The sequence below is a fragment of the Esox lucius genome, chromosome 3, assembly GCF_011004845.1.
Source record: "Esox lucius isolate fEsoLuc1 chromosome 3, fEsoLuc1.pri, whole genome shotgun sequence".
Lineage (NCBI taxonomy): Eukaryota > Metazoa > Chordata > Actinopteri > Esociformes > Esocidae > Esox > Esox lucius.
In genome coordinates, this window is record NC_047571.1 from 7,159,693 (window position 1) to 7,184,607 (window position 24,915).

Genomic DNA, 24,915 nt, shown 5'->3' on the forward strand with positions numbered 1-24,915 from the left:
CATAGGTTAAGGTTAGGTGAAAAGGTTAATGTGTTGAGGGTAAGGTAGCATAGGTTAAGGTTAGGTGAAAAGGTTCATGTGTTGAGGGTAAGGTAGCGTAGGTTAAGGTTAGGTTTAAAGGTTCATGTGTTGAGGGTAAGGTAAGCGTAGGTTAAGGTTAGGTTTAAAGGTTCATGTGTTGAGGGTAAGGTAGCGTAGGTTAAGGTTAGGTGAAAAGGTTCATGTGTTGAGGGTAAGGTAAGCGTAGGTTAAGGTTAGGTGATCGAAAAAATATAAAATCAGGAACGTGGTCCCTGCAAGTACAGAAAATGTGTGTGTGAAAATGTGTGTGTGTGTGTGAATGAGTGGACAGATATTTTCTGAACTTGCCTGGCATATTAGACTATGGTATTCCCCTTTATGTGGGTGAAGTGTCACTTCCTAAAAGACTCTAGAGACCTACCATGGAGGAAATTAACTTTTCATATCAGTCCCTAGATTTCTTCACTCCATTTCCCTTCCATTACACAAATGGAGGAACTTTCGGTTGGCTTAAAACATACAGAAACTGCAACAAAATATACAAAAGTGAAATGAAATGAAGCAAGGCCATCTGAAAGCCACTCAAGTGAATGTCTACAGGTTGTCAGTCAGCTATGGAGCAATGCAACGATATAGAGTAAAATACATTTCTAATTTTGAGGAAACTAGCTGAAATCCTATGGTGCATTTTTTTTGGACTCTTGCATTATCACCATGGTAACGTAGATAAGCAGTCCAGTAAAACAAGTCAACAGTACATGTCAACAAAGCATTGGATCCATTGTCAGGTTTAGCCAGTCCATCAACAACGCATCAGTGGCTAGACTTGTTTTGCAGTGGCCACTAGGCTCAAACTATAGCCTCCACATTACTGTGTGGTAAAGACTAGCTCAGTTAGGCCATTGTTGAATGAACCAATGTGTAACCCTGTGACCTCTAGTGTTCTGAGAAAGGTTAACTGGCCTTGTAAATAAAAAATCTATGGGATCTAGTAAAAATAATCAATTTCATTATTTTGGTCTAGATGACCCCAAAACGCAAATGGATAATGAAATATTCCCCGTGTTTTTTCCCCACTACTTTAATTTAAATCCCTCTCCTGTCCTATGCGAAGAAACATCTGACATAAACCATTGCATTCATGTGTGTTATTGATAAATGTTAATAAAAAACTAAAATGTTTTAATAAGAATGCTTCAAATACATAAATGGTTTGCTCAGTTTAAAACCAGTATCCAACAAATCAGCAACAACTGCGTGAAGCTTCATGTTTGTGAGCTTGATTTGGCTTTGTAGACACTACCCATTCTGGGATTTCCTGTTTTCACATGAAAACCTTCTAGCTCAGCCCTCGTTTTCACACAGGCAAATTAGTGTTGAGGAATTCAGAATTCAACAGTACAATCCAAAAGTCAGGAGCAGAAACAACCTTTGTTCAAAATGGGTTTAGAAATTATATCATTAGGAGAGGAATCAGGATCACATCTGCTTCATTTTGAAAATACAGAAATATATGTGTTCAGAGGGGAAGAGCTAATGAATAACCCAGACTTTGGAGTAAAACATGCTCATATTTTCTGGTTTGATTGGGTACAACAGTACAACTAAGCTCATGAGGCATTTCTAAGTTATTTTCTTTAAGAATTAATGGATAAATATAATTAAATCATAGGTTTAAAATAATTAATGCTGTAAATCCAGATTGCCCCAAAATATTCATGTTTTATTTATAAAATTATTATAATGGTCTGCAGTAAGTGCATAAAATACAAATAAACACAAAGAATTACAAATGAATACACAACTTTTACAAGGGTATACAGAGGAAGAACACATGGAACCCATGTTTTACAAGGGTAGACAGAGAAAGAACACATGGAACCCATGCTTTACAAGGGTAGACAGAGGAAGAACACATGGAACCCATGTTTTACAAGGGTTGACAGAGAAAGAACACATGGAACCCATGTTTTACAAGGGTAGACAGAGGCAGAACACATGGAACCCATGTTTTACAATGATTGACAGAGAAAGAACACATGGAACCCATGTTTTGAATAATACTGCTGCAGTGACCTTCAAAGACATTATTTTCTGAAAACGATTATCTTCTCTTGCAAATATTTCAAGGTTAGATAATATAAGTTTTTAGTCCAGCCTGTTGGATAGCTTGAAAGAGGTCAAGAAGTGACCACTACAGAGACTGTTTGAATCCGAAACTGCTCACTATCCCCATAAAGGAAAGTACTTTCTTTCATTATTTTCCTGTTATCAGAGCCCAGAGGTATGCTAATGTCTGCATGAATAATAGATGGCGTCTCTTTTAAGTGTCACCTCTGAACTGAAGCTTTCTGGATAAACCAGTCACTGGACGACAGGATGAGTAGAGCTACATGCATCTGGAGTGACATCACATGCCCTTCTGATGTCAAGACCATTGTCCCCTTTTGAACTGCTTGTTAAATTCCAGAAAACTGATTCACTGACTGATGCCTTGTTTCCACTGGGGCCAAACACCAGTGTATTACTCCAATACACCAAGGCTTTTGGTTTTCATAGACACAGACTGTCCACTCCCCGGGGTCACGGGGGACATTAAGACTCAGGGCAGGGTTTGGTGAGTTGGCGCGTGACTGATATGCAGATGACGGATACTGCTGTTGTGCTATGGCTGTGTATCTAATAAAACTTTGTAGCCCATTATTTAGCCTGAAACTATTTTGTACAGTTTGTAAACCAAAATGGCTTTACCGTAGCTACTGGTTACAGTCAGTACTGTAGTTTAGGTGTGATAGTTAACATTAGGTAGTTACCATAATACCAATACACAAAATACATCCAATATTCAGTTATTTGAATTAGTATTTGCTGGTTCAACCTGGTCTCAGAACACGACGTAGACTATTTTACGAAAATCCATGGCACCCGATTTCGTATATGATATGTGACGTTATATTAGGTTACATTACAATGCGTCACCAAAACATATGATACATAACGAAATTATTAAAACGTTAAATAACGCGTGACAAACATATTATATTTACGAACGCTATGAAAGAGGAATCTTTAACAAAATGTTTGACCTGCATTTCAAACTGGCAACATTTGGATGAGAAGGCAATCACTCTTCCCACTACCCCACACTGGATATGTGGATTGAAGATGAGTAACAGCAAAACCAAGGTCGCTAGAATATGTTATAAAAGCTTTTTATCGTTAAAGTTGGGTTAACGTTAGACATCACAGCACTGGGGTTAAGGTTAGGGTTATGGTTTGGGTTAGGATTACAAACATATTTATCTTGTGACAACACCACTCGCCTTCACAGGTTACTGGTCCCTTACTGGAGCAGTGGGTAGCTCACCTATCTTGGATATGGAAGGTTGCCGGATGAAATCACGGTTTGCTGTTTTTTTCTTCTCCATTTTACTGAACGTAATATATCTTACGAAATCCCCTGGCTAAAATCTACATAAAATAGTCTGCGTAATCCTTCTGAGACCAGGTTAGCTGGTTAGTTGTAACTACAGTAGGTTTCACAGTACATTGTATTGTTGAACCTAGGTTTTACAGCTTCAACCAACTGTAGTTAGGAGCTCTGGACAAGATTTGCAGCTACTACTGTGAAGCTCTAATACTGTTTTGTTTTTGACAAATCCAATCCCACTGAGACAAATTCCCTGCTGAGCAAGATGTGCTGCCTCCAACTTAAACAACAAAACGTAATGGAAGATTGTCTTAATTGTACGTTGTCAATACCTATATTTAGGTATTATATTGCGGACATGTGAAGTTACTACACAAGCCTCTGTGAGAGATTCACGGCATGCACAGTAAAGGCACTAAAATGTGTATCGGATTCTAACACTTCTGGAGCGGAGATACGTTGGATATACATTTCAACAGGGGACTCATCAGCATCCATGGACAACTGGTGGACACCCATGCAATGTCCACATCTGATTCCCTTCTGTGTCTAGACGTTAACCTAGAGAAGGTAGGATTTAGTAGTAGCAAAGGCCTGAAGGCAAAGTTCAACAATGCTTTGGTCAGTGCCCCAGTGCCCTGGTGGAAGGATATCTGAAAAGACTTAAAGCTTTGATCACTGCCAAAGGCACTTCAACAAAGTACTGAATAAACAGTCTGAATACATACATATATGTGATATTTAATATTTATTTTCAAAAAAAAATAAAAAAGTATCTCTCGAAATGGGGTACTGATGATTGATGGCAACAAAAATGTTTAATCAATTGCAAATTAAGTCAATAACATAAAATATGTGGAGAAAGTAAAGGGCTTTTAATCCATTCCGAAGGCACTATATATGTAAATGAATGCCATTGGTGGTTTGACTCGTCAGTACAGTGGTGCTGCCTTAGATTTGCTGAACATATGGTATGGAGACATACACAGAAAGACCAGGAAAAATAACATTTCTTATATTGTATGGAATTATATAAACAGTATAAAACAATATTTTGTTAACTTATGTTAACAGCTGCTAACAGTATCACTGGGTTTTAGCTGAAATTGTGTGTCTCTTCTGAAGTAACATCACACAAAAGCAATTATGCCAAATATGCTTTAAAGTAATTTAAAGGAGAGCACACAAATAAAAATAGAAACTGTATCAAGACCTTTGTTCTTCCAGGTTAGCTAACTCTTCTTTGGCACCATTTGAATGCATCTGTCACCATGACAACTACTTTCTTTTGACTAGTTTTCCCTGTGGGAGGTTTCACACAGCTTTTTCTAATTTCACAGTATGTGAATATCTCCGTTTAGTAATTACAATCCCATCCATTCTCATTTGCTGTGTCCAGACAATGTTCCTAAATTTACAAGATCAAAATATCCCCCTTCCCTACTTTACTCATACTTACACACACATTCAGTCTTATAGACACACACACGAAAACAAAACCATGTACATGAGAGGGGAAAGGCTTGAAATCCAATTATCTTATTTAACTCTACCTCTAAACAAACAGAAAGGGGAATTGAATGTCGCCCAGTATTACATCATATAGTAAAGGTCTTCATTTTCTGACAGAATTAAGCTATGTTATGCCCGATTTCCAACTTCACCCAAGAACTGGTATTGTACTTTTTGTTGTTTTGAGTTTCAATTAGAAGTTTGATTCTAGGGACTTTTTTAAATGGCAAAGAAAGGTTTCTGTACCAAATATAAATTTCTGCTTTTCTGATGTATCAAATACTTATGTCATGCAATAAAATGCAAATAAATTATTTAAATATAATTCAATGTGATTTTCTGAAATTTTGTTTTAGATTCCGTCTCTCACAGTTGAAGTGTACCTATGATAAAAAATTATAGACCTCTACATGCTTTGTAAGTAGGAAAACCTGCAAAATCGGCAGTGTATCAAATACTTGTTTTTCCTACTGTATGTACTGCTGTAGTGAGCTATGGATTTTTACAACATCTCATTTTGAGCATCAAGTGCTGGATAATAAAATAACCAAACGGAATTAGCCGAATGTGTTTTCGTATTTAGATTCCAAGTAGAGACAACTTTGACATCAATTATGGTCAGGAAGCTATTTGGAAAGATTTCTACCAGCTTTGCAAATCTGGATACAAAAATCTCTGCCAATTATTCTTTGAAAAATTGCTCAAACTTTTGTTCTTAGGATGATGTGTGGTGTTTGGCTTGCTCCAAACATAACGCTTAGGATTGAGGCCAAATAGCTGTAGTTGCCCTGATCTCAGGGGACTACGTGAACTATGGAACACGATTTTGGATCATGGCACCCGATTTCTTAACATATGTTATGTTACATTAGGTTACATTACAATGCGCTACCAAAATGTATAACACATTACGAAGTGCCTAAAACATAACATATGTTATGAACACTATTAAAAAGTATAATATGAATGAACGCTATGAAAACGTATAATATGTTACGAACAGCAGACAAACGTATCATATGTTGCAAATGGTACGAAAACTTACCATAAATTCCCAATTTGCACAAAACATCAAAACTATGTTTCAAATTGGCAATGTTCAGCTCGCAGGCAAGCGCCCTACCCACTGCACCACACAAGGATTACTGGATTGGAGGGACGAGTATTGGCCTTAAAAAGGTTGCTAAAACATGTAATAAATGCATTTTAACGTTACGGTTACAGTGGATATAAAAAGTCTACACACCCCTGTGAAAATGCCAGGTTTTTGTGATGTGAAAGAATGAGACAAAGATAAATCATGTCAGAAATGTTTCCACTTTTAATGTGACTTATAATGTGAACAAGTCAATTGAAAAGCAAACGGAAATCTTTGAGGGGGAAACATGAAAAATAAAAACCTTACAATAACCTGGTTGCATAAGTGTGCACACCCTCTTCTAACTGGGGATGTGGCTGTGTTCAGAATTAACCAATCACATTCAAACTCAATGTTAAATAGAGATCATTACACACCTGCCTTCATTTAGAGTGACTGTTTAATCACAAATGTAGTTCCACTGTTCTAGTAGGATTTTCCTGACATTTTCTTAGTTGCATCTCAGAGCAAAAGCCATGGTCCGCAGAGAGCTTCCAAAGCATCAGTGGGATCTTCTTTTTTAAATATATCAGTCAGGAGAAGGGTACAAAAGAATTTCCAAAGCATTAGATATACCATGAAACACAGTGAAGACAGTCATCATCAAGTGGAGAAAATATGGCACAACAGAGACATTACCAAGAACTGGACGTCCCTCCAAAATTGATGAAAAGACGAGAAGAAAACTGGTCAGGGAGGCTTCCAAGAGGCCTATTGCAACATTAAAGGAACTGCAGGAATTTCTGGCAAGTACTGGCTGTGTGCTACATGTGACAACAATCTCCCATATTCTTCATATGAATGGGCTATGGGCTAGGGTCGCAAGACCGAAGCCTTTTCTTACAAAGAAAAACATCCAAGCCCCGCTGAAGTTGGCAAAAACCAACATCAAGTCCCCCAAAAGCACATGGGTCTGATGAAACCAAAGTTGAACTTTTTGGCCATAATTACAAATGGTATGTTTGGTGCAAAAACAACACTGCACATCACCCAAAGAACACCATACCCACAGTGAAGCATGGTGGTGGCAGTATCATCCTTTGGGGCTGTTTTCCTTCAGCTGGAACTGGGGCCTTATGGTGGAGGGAATTATGAACAGTTCCAAATAGCAGGCAATTTTGGCACAAAACCTTAAGGCATTCGTTAGAAAGCTGAAGATGTAGAGGAAGTTCACCTTTCAGCACGACAACGACCCAAAACACACATCCAAATCCACAAAAGCATGGCTTCACCAGAAGAATATTAATGTTTTGGAATGGCCCAGCCAGAGCCCCGACTTGAATTCAATTGAACATCTGTGAGGTGATCTGAAGAGAGCTTTGCACAGGAGATGTCCTCGTAGATTTGGAGTGCTTTTGCAAAGAAGAATGGACAAATATTGCCACGTCAAGATGTGCCATGCTAATAGACTCCTACCCAAAAAGACAGAGTGCTGTAATAAAATCAAAAGGTGCTCCAACAAAGTATTAGTTTAAGGGTGTGTACACTTATGCAAACAACAGTAGGGTTGAATTTCAGTGGCTAGGAAAAACTCCCTAAGAAGGCCGAAATTTAGGAAGAAACCTAGAGAGGACCCAGGCCCAGAGGGGTGACCAGTCCTCTTCTGGCTGTCTCATTTGTCTCATTCTTTTACATCACAAGAACCTGGCATTTTAAGAGGGTTGTGTAGACCTTTTATATCCACTGTAGGTTAATGTTAGTTATCACAGCACTGGGTTTAAGGTTAAGATTAGATATCACAGCCTTGGGGTTAAGGTTAGGGTTAAGGTTTGGGGTAAGGTTAAAAAACAAAAAAGGTTTGGTTAAGGTTTGGTTAGGGTTAGGTATCACAGCACTTGGGTTAATGTTAGTGTTTGGGTTAGAAAGAAACTCACCTTTAACATATTGACATTATAACAGCACTACTTGCTTCTCCCATCATGGCCTTTCACTTTTCCCCCCCGGATTATTACTCTAACGTTACTTTGCCTAACGTAATATATCTTATGAATTCGGCAGTCAAAGATTTACATAAAATTGTCTACGTAGTCCCCTGAGACCAGGTTGCAACTTTGGTCTCATCAGATGATAGAATCTTCCACTAAGGTCCGTTGTTATCAACAATGGCTTTTTTATTCTCCCATAGAGGCCACTTTTGTGGAGCACCCAGGCTATTGCTGAAGTATGCACAGTGTCTCCGGCTCGGCTGTGGAAGATGGTAACTGTTTCTAGTGATGGCCATTCGAGGCTTCATTAGCGTTATTTCAGCAGCAGGATATTATGCTGGCAGCACTCAGATTTTCTTTATCACAATAAAAGCCATCATTGAAATGTATAGGGCAATATAGTTAACAATCTAGTCTGTGAAAAAGAACAGAGCAGAAAAACATTGCATTATATAGTTCAATGATGGCTTTTATTCTGAAAAAGAAAATCTGAGTTAGCGCTGCTAGCATAATATGCTGCTGCTAGAAGAACGGTAATAAAGCCTTGAATGGCCATCACTAACTGTTGCCTCCCTGACTTGTGCCTTATCGCTCAGTTACTCAGTTTTTGAAAATGGCCTGTTCTAGACAGATTCACAGTTGTGCCATTTTCCCTCATTTTCTAGATCTTACTGTGCTCTGGGTGATATTCAATGCATTTGCAATGTTCTTAAATCCTACCCCTGATTGTTGCTTTTGAAGAACAATTTTTGGGATTTGATTTGAATGTGGCTTCATATTCATGATGTTGTTTTTTTTAGGAATGGTATCAACCGACTATGGGCTTCTTTAGAGACAGGTGTATTTAACCTGATATCATGTGAAACATCTTGACTGGACTCCATTCAATGAATTATGTGACTTCTGAAGACAGCTGATTGCACCACATTTTATTCGGGTTTTTCATAGAAAAAGGGGAATAATACTCACACAATCCATTATTTTATATTTTTAATTAATTTCGAACGATTTCCAGATTTTATTATTTACCTTATCATAGTGGACTTATTTAGTGTTGATTGGTGGCGACAGCTCCTAATTAAATAAATGTTTATGCTCTTACACAAACATTTTTGGAAAAATCCCAAGGCGAGAGGGTGTACATTTCAAAAGAGTTCATGGCTGTTGAAATGTCTTCAACTAAGGTTTGAACCACAGTCACTTCAGTTATCTCACCTGTTGTCTTCCACTGAAGCACCCAGCATGATGAATAACCAAGCATGCCGACACCATTTATTCCTTAAAATTCCACTGCACTCAAATCAATGTGGTGCTATTAAAAAGAAAGATTCAGTGTTGCTCATCACACTGTGCCATGCTGAAGTGACACAAACGTTGGCATTGCCTGCTTCGTCTCTGATGCTTGTATGGGATCTGTTCAGTTACGTAAGACCTAACAAGTTTCCTAAATAGTACCCTATTTCCTTGGTAATAAAGACTCTTGACTGTGGACTTTGGTTTAAAGTAATGCACTGTGTAGGGAATGGGTAGTCGTTTAGGATTCAGCTAGCTGACATGTGGGAAGATTCCTCTGGAGTTCAAAGTGCAATGTGTGTGTCAATGGATAAAGGGCCCTTTTATCAGGCTGTTGTAATGAGCTGTACATCATAAGAGAGGAAGACCAGGGGACCCAGGCACTGCTGAGGAATGCCCAGCAATCTGACCAATAACTGACCGTGGGTTCAAACACAATTGTACATCTTTCCAAATGATTTCCAGCATTTGTATGCATGAAGTGCTTGGTGGATGCCACTTGGCCTACTTCATTTGGCTTGTATGATGTTTCCATCGACACAGGGTCGCTCTTATTGAGCACAGATTTTGTATTTGAGTGTATTTTTTAATAGTATTTCAATGCAGGTTTGGCCTGAATTCAACTTGATCCCCCTATTGGCCTACTAACTTTAGCCTCTACACATTGTGGTAAGCTAACCCATGATCTTCACTTCAGCACAGTGGAAGAGACTGAAGAACCACAAAGCTTGTGTGACAGAGCGAGGTCAAGAGAGGCCCCAGTTTTGAGGAGGAATTTAGCGATGTTTACAGTAAACCTTGGCGTAAACATATAATCTGCGTCGTGTGCCTTCTACCTGTGTAACTGCACAGCCTAAACAAACAGTTCAAGGCAAATATAGTATTCTGTCCTAAATGACACCCTATTCGCTGCGCAGGATGCACTCCTTTTCAGATCTCGATAGTTGAATGAAGGGCACTTGGTTGAGAGTAGAATGCCAATTGGAAAACAGGCAACCACTCAGTGATAAACATAGATTTCCATAAATCAGCTATAGCGGTTATGGATTCATTCTCTGTTCAGCCTTTTACCCCCTAATTCCTCTTTGTGTTTCAGTGTGAGTATGTTCTCTAGGATATTACTAGGTTTATGTTCTGCCTTCTCCATGCTGGTTTACCGGCACCCCCCCCCCCCAACCCACGTCTAAGTCACATAAGATGAGCTGTGTTTGGTGGGGGAGGGTGTATCTGCTGAAATCCTCCAGAGGCTTCTGGAGGTCAGAGGTTCTCGTTCTACTAAAAGAAACCTTGGATGGGAAGTTAAGAACTGCATACTTTCTTGATAATTTCAGAGTGCAACATTGTGTTGAAACACTAAAATACAGAACTGAACTAAGAAATGCCTTGAAACATTGGTCCAGTCCAATTCTGTGTACTCGAAACTGCAGTATGTCGCCAGTAAAATGGCGACATACTGAACACTATTCACAATACTGCATGGCATGCTCGTTTCAGCGCAACATTTCTAATGATGGAAAACGATGGTGTTGCTCTATAGTGGCCAGATTGAACATGTTTTGTTTGTGGAGTCCCTTTGGAAGCTATATGCCTCTAGAACGTCATTCCACAAAATTGCCTGGTTTTGTGTGCAACAATAAGCTCTGCGTTCACCCAATATTTCTGCATACAATTTGATGCTAACAAAATGGAGCATTCACCACACAGAACAAACACTGACTGCCTCTGCAATACAGCACTACAAGGTCAACATGTTCTGCTGGTAATTAACTTCTAGTGTCAACGCAACGACTCTGTGGTTGTGATCAAGGCGTAAATATGATTGATCAGCGATCGTCTTCAGTGGCATTGAGAAGTAGTCCACATACCGGACTACAAAATAAGGTGGATCCGATGAACAATCATGAATCTTTAAGATGTGAACAGCTTTACATTCAAAACACTTGTGCCCTGCTGTCATTTTATTTTACATCTCAGTACAAGGGTGCAACAAACTAATGAAACAAAAACACAAAACCATTTGATAATGTTTTTTTAATCATTATTCCAATAAGAAATACATTCATAAAGAAATAACTATTTTACAAAACAACTTAAAAAAAGTGTTATGCCATAAATCAAACAAAAATAAAAGCACATTTGTTTTTCATCAATAAAGATACTCTTTAGTTAAAGATAGGTACTTTTCCACAGCTTTTTTTTTTTAATGGGGTGTTAGGTAACAGTAATAGGTGGCTTGTCCAACACCTCATATTGGCAGAAGTAATATTGGCTGACAAACTATGGTTTTGACTTTTGATTACAGAATGCTGTTCAGTGTGTAAACCCTTTAACAATCAGTTTCTTTGTGTCTCTGCTGAGTCATTCTCAAAACGTAAATCTTCCTCTGACATTGTAGTAGACCGCTGAAGTGAACAATAGCTTTTGTTCTTTGAGATATTAATACTTGTTCAAATTAAATTTGTCTTGTATTTAGAGTTTTTTTTACACTGCACAATTAAAAATGTTCTTGGTCCCTTAGCCTGCAAAATATACGTTTCTTTACAAAAACTCTTTAAACAACGTGTCTTTTGCATGTTTCAATCACCATAACGTACATTTTAAAAGGGGACATTCAGACAGTGTTGTTGACCAGATCAATGATACTGTACAAATGGCATAGGTTTAAAACAAGGCAATTCATACAGTTCAGTAAGCAATAAGCATCCAAAGCCAGCTTGACAGCACTCATGCCAGCTAAGCCTTTAACAGTTCAACAGACACTCACAAGCCATGGCCTGTCCAAAATGAGTTATTCGCAATGACAAATATAACTTAATTTACCAGATCACATCACAAGAACTTGAACCATCCAACCCACCAGGAAAAACTGTACCTTTAAAAGGAATTTAGCATCGCAGATTCCATCTGAGGTGCATAACACAACACGTCATACTACTACACAGTAGTAAACAGATTCAAGTTGAATTGTTTTCAAGTGCTCTACAATTCCGTCTCAGATTGAGAATGATTTTCAAAACGTTTCGATGGATAGATAGGTACTGTATGCATCTTAGAGCTGGGCGAAACCAAACTAACAGAAATTTTGTGATAGAAGTTGAGTGGAACGATCCATTTGTGACACTGATGTGAACCTCACTTTTTCTGTTACTCTAAATAAACCACTGTTAGTTTTATTGTTGCAGCCATCAATTAATTGTTCCATTAACAATCACCCATATTAGTAAAAATCATTTCACCAGTGTGGGCTTCTTAATGTAATTAACAGAAAAATAAAACGCTAAGGCGTTGGTACGGTGTCGATAGTTTTGGTGTATCGTCCCAGCTCCAATGTATGTCGACAAATAATGAACCGAAAAGAATATCTAATGGCAGTAAGTATAAAGCTGACTTTTATTCAAGAGTCTTGAGCCGGACCTACGCCAAGGGCAACCAGTTCGACCAAATGAATGGGAGCCTTAATAAAGCTATTCAATCCCACACTACTGCATTTCACCCCCGCTGTGAGCGATCTCGTGCTCTGGTCAAGGCCACTTACATAAGGCATCGTTAAGGTCAACAGTGCATTTACAGATATAGAACATGTTGAGAGCGAACGACAGAAACGGAATTCGGTCTTCAAACGGAATAGGTTTAAACTGATCCGTGATCAAGACAGTTGCCAAGCAATAGTGGTATCTCCTAACACAAAGGAAGACAAAAAAAGCAATAAGACAAATCGATGCGTTATGTTTCTGTACAATACTGTGGTGTCTATGGAGTGAAACTATGTATAGCTGCTCTGTATCAGACTTTGCCATCGGTCATAGTAACCCAGGAACCAACCAACCCAAGAACATGCAACTTCTGGTATAATGAAGATGTCAATGACGTGTAGAACCATTATATACGAAGCTTACACAATGGACAACAAATGAGCTTGGTAGCATGAACTTTCAGACACACCACTTAATACATTGCACATTTAATAGCTGCACCAAACATCAATCTGTCCCACCCCCAACCCCACCTCGTTTAAGAGTACTTTCCCGTCTCCCTTCAGACAGGGGGGCGTCTTTGTTGAACCTTGAACTGACGGCCCCCCCGGAAAAAAATTTAAACACCGCCGATGCTAGCCTAGGCTTGAACGACGGTCGACGCGACGCTGCCCGCGCTCGCAATCGCTCAGGACCACAGCGAAACAACCGACCCCCCCCCCCCCCCACCCACCCACCCACCCCCACACACCCAAAACATGATCCACTCAACGCCATTCGGATCACAACACAAGCCATCCACCCAGGAGTCCCAGGCCCACAGGCATTCTCAGGCAGGCGCCGAAGCACAGGAACTATCAGACAGGCACCCGGTCTCAGACATTCTGACGGGCTAACGGGCAGCCCGTCCCCACGCTCACGAGAAACAGCACGTTTACTGGAGCGCCACCGTTCTGCGTTCAGACCGGGAACTAACTCCACAAAGTATCAGACACCATACACACGGGGGAAGAAAAAATAAATACACGTTCCAGTTCTCTCTGATGTTTTCTTTCTTCTTTTTAGTGGATCTCTTAATTTTCCTTCATCCTCGATGGTTTACGTCTTGTTTTTTTCCTTTTTTTTCTTCGAATACGTCGACCTTTTAGAGCATTTTTCTTCTGAGAGGTCTTGGAGGCACTAAGTATGGTGCAAATGAATTGCCTGCATGCTTTTTCACTTGAGCACGCACCCGTCGTTTGCCTTCCCTCTCAGGGCACACCGGCCCCTCCGCAAACACGTCAGGAGACAGTCAGGGACGTCTTTTGCCACTCTGTTCCGGAGTCCAACCGTTTAGATGTGTCTCTTCATGTGAAGCGCCAAATGGTCGGAACGAGAGAAACACCTGCCAGGGGAAAAAGCAAGCATACTTGAGTAAAAAAAAAAAAAAAAACTGTGATGAAAAGGACTGCACAAATGAAATGTCATTGTTTAGTATTAAATAAAGCACAGGGATTTTTCAATGGGTAATATTAGAATATGGCAGCAGTGATATTCAAATGTTTCAGGGGGATGGATTCACTGGCTTAGAATTTACAACCGCACATGACATTTACAATCTTCCTCAAAACTATAGGAATGAAAACTAACAAAATATAATCCGCCCAGTGAACACATCTCTCACCTGTCACAGTGACTGCATTTAAATGGCTTGGCCCCAGTGTGCTTCCTGAAGTGTCTGGTTAGCTCATCGCTCCGTGCAAAACGCCACTCGCAGCCTTCCCATGAGCACCTGTAAGGCTTCTCGCCTGCAAAAGAAAATAAAAGGGTTATTCCTTGTTTAGGAAATGATGGCATGAAGACCAGTGAGTCCTCAATTTTGTTTCCAAATCAGAAGATGAAGCATTCACATACGGGCATCATTATCAGAGTACTGTCACTTGTAAATATCGTCTAAAAAGCAGAGTTAGTACTCATGACACCAGTGGGGGAGAGAAGGATTACATGCAGACACTTTCCTAATGGTAAAAATTCCATTAGCTCATTAGTTGGTTTGGAATGCTTGGAATGCTTGGAATGCTTGGAATGCTTGGAATGCTGGAGCCTCGAAAGTGTGCAAGACAACTGGCACGTGAGGTCAGAGGAAGGGGTCGGGGGGGGGGGGGGGCTGGGCTGTTCACATAACTCTAGAAGGAATAACAGTATATGTCAAATTCCCACCGAACTTCGTGTTAACGATTCTGTTGCTTTAATTTCCCATGGTGAAATGTGATCTGATGTTTAAGATCCGGTCCAAATCCCCTATGTCTGGCTTGCCCACAAAATGTTTGTAATGCCCCCCCCCTCCAACCACCATTAGTTCATGACAAGTTACGCTCCACTACTGTGTGAATTAGGTCACAGTTTAGACCTTCCTTCAAACTATTCAGAGAATGCAGACAACAAACACAAAGAGAAATCCAGGAGAAAGCCCCTCTACTAAATAATATGCTAATAATCGGATAAGGTTTTTCTACTTGTCCCTCACACAAACTGGATAATCTGCTCAATGTTCTTTGTAAAATAAACGATAGCAGATTCAGACAGCTGATTACATCACAACCAGCTGGTCTGGATTTTCTCTCCTAAGGCCCCCCTTTGCTGTGACAGCTGCATCGGTATGCGTCTAATGACACCCGCCTTTGGCATTCTGACCTCCTTCACCTGTTTAATATCACTACTATGACCAGGGCTGGTCGGATATCACATTCTGTCCTGGTATATCCATATGGCTGAAAGGTGGCGCTGTTGAGTCATGTACTGTACCTGTAAGTGATTGACCAATTACCTGTATGTGTGCGCTGGTGTGCTTTTAAGTGGGAGCTTTTCGTGTACACCTTCCTGCATCCGTTGAAATGACACCTGTGAACACGCCTCCTTCCGTCCGGAGAAGCCTCCCCGTTGGCCACGCTCCCCCTCTCGGCTGTTCGTCCGCCAATTCCCCCTGTCCGTATCTTCCCGGGCGAGTGCAAAACTGTCTGTAAACTGCTCCACACCTGGGAGGTTATGGATGGGGCCTCTTTCCCCCCCTCGGGGGAAGACGGCGGTGTGCTGATAACGGTGGATCCAAGGTCCTCCCCCTCTCCCATAATGTCATTCAGAGGGTTGGAGTTAAAGTCTAGGATCGGGGAGAGCTCCTCTGAGCTGTCTGACATCTCGCTGCTGGCATCGGAGTTAAAACTGCTGGCCTCCTGGCTGTCCTCCTCCTTGATGCGAGTGAGGGTCTTTGGCTCCGCCTCGGCCTTGTCTCCGCAGGCCAGGATCAGCTGGCTCCAGAGGTCCTCCTGGCTCGCCTCGAACTTGATGTCGGTGGCCGAGACGTAAGGCTCGCTCTGGAGATAACGCTCCAACTCCAGACAGGTCTGATGGGAGAATAGAACAATCAGTACGAAGGGAGAAAAAAAAAAACATGTTCGCACACACTGACTGAGTAAAGAGTTATTATACCATGTATGAATTATGAAAAAACGATAGTGCTGATATGCAGTGTGCTATTCTGAGGGCAGCGAAGCGCATGTAATGGGGAAGTACTTATGACAAGTAGTGCACTATGTAGGGAATAGGCCTTTTGAAAAGCGAACTAGATTCAGAAAGGTTACACGTAAACACACTTCCCTAAGTGGCGGTGCTCATCCCTCCACATAGCCGCCGTCATGCGCAGTGGTCACATTTGCATAGCTACAGAGCCCCCCTGTGGGTTAGGGAAGTGCTTGTAGATCTTTTAAAACTATCAATTATTCAGCATAATGTGGATTTAATAATGCATCCAGCGGCATAGCTAGAAATAACATAGCACACGAGAGAATGGAAGCGGCAGGTTTGATTGAAACAGGTCCATAAAAAGCGTTATATATGAATACTGCAAGGGCGTCATAGCTACAGGCTTATTTATTTTCTAAAAAGAAAGTCTGGACTCTTCCGTAAAGCTTGACAATCAGCCAGTGGATATGGTGTCTGAAATCAAATCAAAAGTAGAATAACCACAATCTGCACGTTCAGTAGCTCTATCCGTGCGTGATGCATCTGATATACAGTACATTGCAAACTATTATGAAGTAAAGTAATTGAGACATATATAGGACAACAAAGCAATTTGTTGAGCAATTTCTTACGTCATCTATTTTTGGCAAAACTAAAAACGTTATCAGTAAGGCGATACTTTGTATTCATTGCAAACATGTCTTCCATAAGGCAGTAATGCATCTTTGGCGAGCTTTAAATGCCTATAAGGTCATGGTGAGTGATATTGGCCCTAAGCCAGCACATCTAAGGGAAATTACACCGTAGCCCATTTATTTCAATGGCCCAGCAGAATCATTTTTAAAATGTTTTATATAATTCTTCACGCGGAGTGGTAATGGGGTGGTAAATTCTTAAAATGTGTTAAAGAACGACGTAAGAAGTCTCTATTACGCACACAATAACGCACGAAATCACACAAACACACACACAGGAATATTCTATCCAAAACGAAATAGAAACCACGTTGCGCTGTTGAGCATTTAATTAACTAGGCCCATTGCATATATGCACGCTATAATGGCATCGTCCGTCGTTGTGTAGTTACATGTATACAAGTGCACCAAGTGTCAAGAAGGTGAAGTTACAAGCATACTGAAACTTTTTCGTTGCATATCTACTGACAGCAACCTGCGCTTACGTTCTTTTAAAGCGCTGTGGAAAACAAGCATTCTGTCATTTATTTCTCTATCAGGTTCCTCAATGAAAATATTACTCATCATAAATTGTCAATTGAAATACATTACCTGCTGCCAGTACTCCTCAAGCGATGGTAAAGCTGAAAAGTATCCTGTGTCATGTACAATCTGGAGCTCCTGAAAGATGCTGCACATAGGAATTACATCCATCTCGGTCCTATATAAATGCAGCTGCAATTACAGCCAGAAATCAAGATTGTTCAATTGCCTGTTTTCTTTTTCAAGAAAACTTGCTTATTCGATGTAATTTGCATGTATACTATGCGGTAGTGGAGCAGTAGACAGCAGCAGGTCTGACTATCGCCTTCCAGGGGTGATAGCTCAATCGCTCTTCGAAGACCGAACTTGCTCGCTTGCTCTAATAGCAAACAGTGAACTCGCTGAAAGTCCGTCGACGGTCTGTAAACTTCCCTATTGAAAATCCTACTGCCTGCCTTCCCCCACGTGATAACATTACGCTTTCGTGATACAGACCAATCGGTTAGTCAAACTGTAAAACCCGCCCACCTTAACCATCTTCTATAATTTGGTTGGTCCGATGATCGAAAGCTTGTTCATTGTCATTGGACAATGTAAGCTCTATTTTTAGAGCACTATATAATGACAATTCGTTGCTTACTACAGCGATGAGTCCATATTTCTATCCGTGTAGTCCGGCTGCAGCCTATCTTCCAAGCCGTAGTGTTGGTTTACAGCTGACAATCATTATGCCACGCACAAGTTTGAAAACACGAACATGTTTTCATTCATTCTTGGGTGTGAATTGCACACTTGAAACCTTATCATTCATTTCCGTAATACTTATGTCTATTTCACAGAATGGACTTCAGTTCAATTTTTGCATTGCCTTGAACACAAGGGATGACATTCAAACATTCATTGAGGAACGAGGCACTGCGGAAAACAGTGTAACAACTTTTGCCAATAAATGAGAAAAACAAGTATTTTGCCAGTATTTGAACAGTGAATAAGTGTATGATGGAACAACAACCACATCTGATGATGGTGGTTATTGAGGTAATCTCAGACCCTTTTACATTCACCTGTGGCAAAGGCATGCATGATACCCCAATAAACAACAGAATAATAAAAGCTATACATTTTATTTACATTTGAATGCAAAAGTTAAATAGAGCTACATCAGTGCAAAAAATGCATCTGAAGAATTGTATAAGATATGGGATAAAGTTGAATTCCGCGGAAACAAACAAGTGCATTGAAGAGTTAAAGAAAGCTGCGATAAACAACATTTTTGGAACAGAAAGCCATTGTCTCATCAACCAGCTAGTCTGTCTGCCTGCTCAACCCTCGGGACAACTGAGTCTCAGTAGGCAGTAGGCATATTTGCAACACTCAGCATCAGATTTTGTCATTAGACAAAGTTTTAGGCACAGTCATTGCATGCATGACTTAATATAGAAATATATACAAAACCATGTTACCAATAACAAAATATGTTCGGTTATGTCAGATGTATAGTGTGGTCTTTTTTGGTGATGATAAATGCAATAAAATCTTTTACAATATAATCCTTTGATCTGCAGATTCTTCTCAATGCAACAACACTTAAATAGTCCTACATTTAGTTTGGAGTGTGCGATTTTATGTTCAACCTTTCAATTGATTGCAGAATACATTTCACCTGTCCTTAGAACCTGATTAGATAAACACATTCTTAAGGTTTATTATTTCATGAGGAATATTATTTTGGAGATTCCTGCCTAAAAGGTATGGCGTTTTAATGACTGAATGAGATTTTGCTTAATACAAGTAGATGGTCCATTTAATCCGCCACAATGAATAGCCCTTCTTCAAATATTCTGGAATTATTTGAATCAAACTTTAAAATCCTGGCTCTGCAAAGTCTGTGTAATTTATGGACACAATGTCCATACATATCTGTCAAGTTGGATCACAGCCAACAAATCTTTTTTTAAATAATTTGATAGACTATAAGGCCTCTTCTGAGGACCTCTCCAGAACCACGTCCCCAGTATTATGCACTGCATTTGGTTATTTTTGAATATTTACACTGCAGTCCACCTTTGTTTGGGTTTTTCTGACTACCACTCTATAATCTACAGCCATTTATTAATGTGAATAGATGGCATGGGCTGGTATTCAGAGGGAGAACCTCATTCCGTCCAGCTGAGAATGACTCACAAAGGAGTAACAGTGTCTCATGACCAGCTCTCAGTGAAACAGATGCCTTCACTTTACCCTGACCAATAAAGCATGAAGTGTGTTAATGTAGGACTGGGTTACGGCATGAAAAACAACATAAAACAACAGCCCTTTCAGAAGATATGACTGATATCAGTATCTGATCTTCTGCTTGCTGTGAATTGGAGTATTGGAACGTTAGTTTGGCTCTCTATTCAACCTATAGAGGGGTCAACTAGGGTCAAATGGCATCTATGAACTCACAAGCCAGTGTTTCACTGGAAACATTTAAGGAGACTGAGACTGCACATTGTCCTTCAAGTGAATCATAATCTGAGCTACGATTGTGTTAGCAACTGAAACCTACATTTTATTTTAAACATTTTATTTTAAATGAGCCTAGTCGTGCACTAGCGACTTCTTGTAGTAGATTGGGCACCAGCAAGCTTAATTTAGATTTTTAACTAGTGAATGTGTCCTACTCCAAGTGCTTAGGTGCTGTTGATTACTTCCTGGTTGAGTGTACAGTGTGAAAAGAAGGAGGATAACCTTAGGAGATGTGCTTCAGAGGACATATGTCTCTACTTTTAACTTTTTAGTTGACATTGCCACATGTGCGAATTGAACTTCACTTTAAATTAGGAGTGTGATAAAAACATTATTAAAAAAATAGCCCACATAGAACCTGAGTCATGAATTGGGACCTAATCAACACTGACTTTATGTTAAAATGTATGTAAAATGATTGTACAGAAATGGCTATATTTTACAAACATTCAGTAGTGTGGGATACATTCAGTAGTGTGGGATACATTCAGTGTAGTGTGATGTTTCATATATCATCTAAAGCACATTTCGGTGTATTTTTCTTATCCCTGAGCAAAACAACACAGTGTTTTTATAAGATGTTCTCCATAGCCAGATCATGGTGATATCCAGTGGTGGATGTGTCTAATTGCAGCAGTAAGTGCATGAAATGTAATAAAGCTGAGTGCTTCTCTGTAGCTTCCTACAATCAGACCACAGTCTTTAAAGACAGACATAATTTGGTTCCCATCTCAAATGTTAGCGCAGCACTTAGAAAAGGGTCCTGTCGAACAAGTCAAATCATCAAAGCCTGACCTGCAAAAATAACGATAAACATTTCAGAGCAGAGGTTTAAAAGCAGCTGTGTGTGTGGAATTTGGGTTTTTGTTTTGGGCGTTTTACAGCAGCAACTAAACTACTTACTTTCATTAGGGACTAGGGAGTTGCGGACCTTGCATGTATGGTGCAAGCTAGAGTAGCATGCATCCTGTATTCTAGAAATCAGGAAGGAAACCACTCAATAGCCACAAATGGGAAATGCAAAGTAGAGTCTCGAAAGAGCCTAGAAAGGCCTTTGGAAAACATTTGTGTCTTGTACAGAAATATTTATGAGTAAATTCTACATATACAATGATGAGGAAATGGATTTAGAAGAACATACCAACTTCATAACAGTGCTTTTTTTATACTCAAGTGTATCAACATACATTTAAATGAAACATTAGTATTTACAGTACAAAAGCTCCCATGCAAATAACATTTATTACATTTGTTTTGCCCGGCATTCCCAGTACTTACAGACTCAGTTCTGCCTGTATAAGTGCGTGTGTGTGTGCGTTTGTGTGTGTGTTTGTGTAAGACATGGCCTTCCAGTTCAAGGCCCGGGAGCAACCTGTCATGGTGTGGCCGGTAGATAAATGCAAGTAAATTGCAGTTTACCTGCATTTTTGTTATTTTGCTTGACAGTTGACCCACCTTGGTGGAAAAATGCAGTGTAAGTTTCAGGAGCTATTTCTCTCCCTTGCTACGATAAAAAATCAGAGTTCACCCTCCTGTTATTTTACCAAAACACACAGGGCAGCCCCAGACAGCAGGTGGAAATGTGATGATCCCAGAAAAACCTTATTTCACCAGACGAGCACCCAGAACGTGACCTCTTCAGTGCAATTTCATAGACCTAGGCCGCTTTCCATTAAAGTACCCTATTCCCTAAATAGTGCACTACATTTGACCACAGGGCTCAGCTCAACAGTAGTGCTCTAGGTAGGGTACAGGCTGCCATTTGAGACACAGACCTGGAATCGTCCACATAGGGGAATCATCCACATAGGAGAATCGTCCACATAGGGGAATCGCCTACATAGGGGAATCGTCCACATAGGGGAATCGTCTACGTACATTAAAGTCTCATTCTTCCCAACTGACTCAGATGAGAACCACCCCATGGCTTAAAAACCCAATCTAACCCGAGCATCAGATTTAACTAATTTCAGAAACCTTGTTGCCATGTGACCATGTCCATCAAAATGTTTACAGTACGGGGCTCATCTTTCATCACGTGTTGCCGGTTGAATCACCAGACCACAAACAGTGAATTAACGTGATCCGGAAAAAAAACTAAGTACATGCCGAGCAGTGTATTTCAAAGTCACATATTCTAGGTATATGAGTCACTTGTCCTCGAAACGCGCAGTTGCCGCGGCTGCACTGGTAACCATGCCATTATATGCGAATGTTTATTTCCTCTGAGTCACTCACACTGAGGTAGTCACAATGTTCAAGCAACAAAGTGTGTTTGGAGCCCATATTTATGTAGGAACATTTATGCATGCCACAGAATAGGGCTCCATATCAGGCTCAGTAACTGATGTGTGTGTGCGCATGCATGTGCGTGCGTGCTTGCGCACGCTTACATGTGAACACTTGCATGCTCACACACAAATGTGTGTTTGTGCGTCTTTGATGTGTGACATTAGAATGGCATCCATTTATGTTTGTTTGTGGCACACTTTCTTGTGTAGCACAAAGCCATTTAAGATCTGAGGTCGGTGTGCAGAGGCCCTGCACACTGGTGTCTGTGTGTTAGTGTAGCTGGTGGGTCAACACAAATCTCTTTCTCGCCAGTAAACACGCACACACACGCACACACACGCTCCCTGACAGACAGATATGCTCTGTTAGCTGCTGTGCTGATATGATGATGGCATCAGGACCCGGGTTGATTCAGCACCAACTAGGACATGACACTCTATGTTTGCCTGAGGATGTTACTGTCATCCAAGGAGTTTTAAAGTGGTAATCCACATCCAAAATGATAAAAAGGTATCACCGGCACCACCTAACCTGATGAAAGCAGAGGAATGTGGTTGGAAAAAGGTAGGCTAACCGCTCTGAAATTCACAGGCCAAGCCATGGTTACAAAGACTGACCATCTTTAGACAACACAAAATGCAAATACACCACTCAAAAAAATTAAGGGAACAATTAAATCACAACATCGGGTCTCCATGAACAAAATATATTAAAGGTCAAATTCTTTACTGTTCATTGTGTAATTCCTTGAAAACAAAATTATGTAACAATGATCAATGGAAACCAAAATCACCAAACGATTGAGGGCTGGATTCAAACTCACACCGAAAATCTAAGTAAACAATTAAAATCACAGGCTGTTCCAACATGAATTTCATCATGCCAACTCATAATGTGACTCAGTAGTGTGTTTGGCCCCCACGTGCCTGTAAGCACTCCTGACAACGTCTGGGCATGCTCCTGATGAGACGGCGGATGGTGTCCTGGGGGATCTCCTCCCAGACCTGGATCAGGGCATCAGTGAGCTCCTGGACAGTCTGTGCTGCTACTTGGTGGCGTCAGATACACCGATACATAACAACCTTGAGGTTCTCAATTGGATTCAGGTCTGGGGAACATGAGGGCCAGTCAATGACATCAATGCCTTCATCAACCAGGAACTGCCTACACACTCTGGCCACATGAGGCCGGGCATTGTCCTGCACCAGGAGGAACCCAGGGCCCACTGCACCAGCGTAAGGTCTGACGATGGGTCTGAGGATTTCATCCCAGTACATAACAGCATCCAGGGTACCGTTGGCTAGCAGTTGGAGGTCAATGTGACCCTCCAAGGATGTGCCTCCTCAGACCATCACTGACCCACTGCCAAACCGGTCATGATGGATGATGTTGCAGGCAGCATAATGTTCACCACGGTGTCTCCAGACTCTTTCACGTCTGTCACATGCTCAGTGTGAACCTGCTCTCATCTGTGAAGAAAACGTCTTCTGGTATCTCCTCCATGCTCTTGAGACTGTACTGGGAGACACAGCAAACCTTGCAACGGCATTTATGGATGTGCCATCCTGGAGGAGCTGGACTACCTGTTTAACCTGAATGGGCTGCAGGTATCGCCTCATGCTACCAGTAGTGACAAGGACACTAGCAAAACACAAAACTAGAGGAGAATCAGTCAGGAAGGATAATGGGAGCGCAATTGACTGTGGCCACCACCTAAAACCATTCCCTTTTTGGGGGCTGTCTTGCTGTTGCCTCTCCAGTGCACCTGTTGTTACCTTCATTTGCACTAAAACACGTGACACTGATTCACGATTGCTTATACTTCCCAACATATTTTCTGGACAGATTGATATGGCTGAAGTTTAACTGACTTGGTGTTATACTGTGATGGTTATGTGTTCCCTTATTTTTCTGAGCAGTTGTAAATCAACTCCTTGTAGTAATGTACATTCCATGTCATTGTTGAGTACTATAAGGTTTCAAACTTCTTTTTCTAACTATTAAAAATGTACCCTGCCTCTTATTTCTTATTTTTTTGCTGAATATGTATGTGGAAGAGGGTAGGTTATTTGAAACTATCAATGTAATATGTAAAAACATTGATATTAGGATTATTTTGTACCCAACAGTATACTTTGACGCTTTCCTTTCAGTGTACCATTAATTATGCATTTATACTTCTTATTTGTTTTTGAATATTACATGCTACCTAGCTAGAGGGCTTCTACATATTGTCAATAGCCTGGTAGGGGTTGTCATTTTCCCTCTTTTTGTTGATATTTTTTACCTACATGCTCTTCGAAGACAATAGTTGTTATAGAGGCCAGAAATGTGGACTCGAGTCACAAGACTTGGACTCATGCGCGACTAGAGTCACACATTTTGCAACTGAGACTTAACTTGGTAAGAACAGAAAACACTTCCAACTTGACTGCCTATGACTGCCTTAATATAGACTCGATGCCTATGACGTGTGACTTAACTTCGACTTGAGCTGTATGTTTCGAGAGACTTGTTTAGATTTTCCCAGTTCTATATCGTGAAGCTTTGCCCATAGGGGCTTCGCTCCTATTGGTTTACCCTCTCTGCCAATAGGCAGTCACTG

At 40.6% G+C, this 24,915-nt stretch overlaps 1 protein-coding gene across 1 annotated transcript; it reads right to left on the reverse strand.

The window, feature by feature from the left end:
- Positions 1-13,538: 13,538 nt before the first annotated feature.
- LOC105017814 (Krueppel-like factor 6) lies at positions 13,539-17,938 on the reverse strand. The gene is made up of 4 exons (XM_010882726.4): positions 17,577-17,938; positions 15,599-16,172; positions 14,456-14,579; positions 13,539-14,176 (listed from the first exon to the last, which is right to left on the reverse strand). The coding sequence occupies exons 1-4, from the start codon at positions 17,676-17,678 to the stop codon at positions 14,125-14,127; spliced, it is 852 nt and encodes a 283-aa protein (XP_010881028.1). The 5' UTR covers positions 17,679-17,938; the 3' UTR covers positions 13,539-14,124.
- Between the last annotated feature and the right edge of the window lie 6,977 nt (positions 17,939-24,915).

What these genes read in the sequence shown, in the direction of transcription:
- LOC105017814 (XM_010882726.4), bottom strand. Translation starts at nt 17,678, where the DNA reads ATGGATGTAATTCCTATGTGCAGCATCTTTCAGGAGCTCCAGATTGTA. An exon ending in TTGAGGAGTACTGGCAGCAG is followed by an intron (nt 16,173 to 17,576) that starts GTAATGTATTTC and finishes TTCTCCCATCAG; the next exon opens with ACCTGTCTGGAGTTGGAGCG. An exon ending in ACACCAGCGCACACATACAG is followed by an intron (nt 14,580 to 15,598) that starts GTAATTGGTCAA and finishes TTTCTTTTGCAG; the next exon opens with GCGAGAAGCCTTACAGGTGC.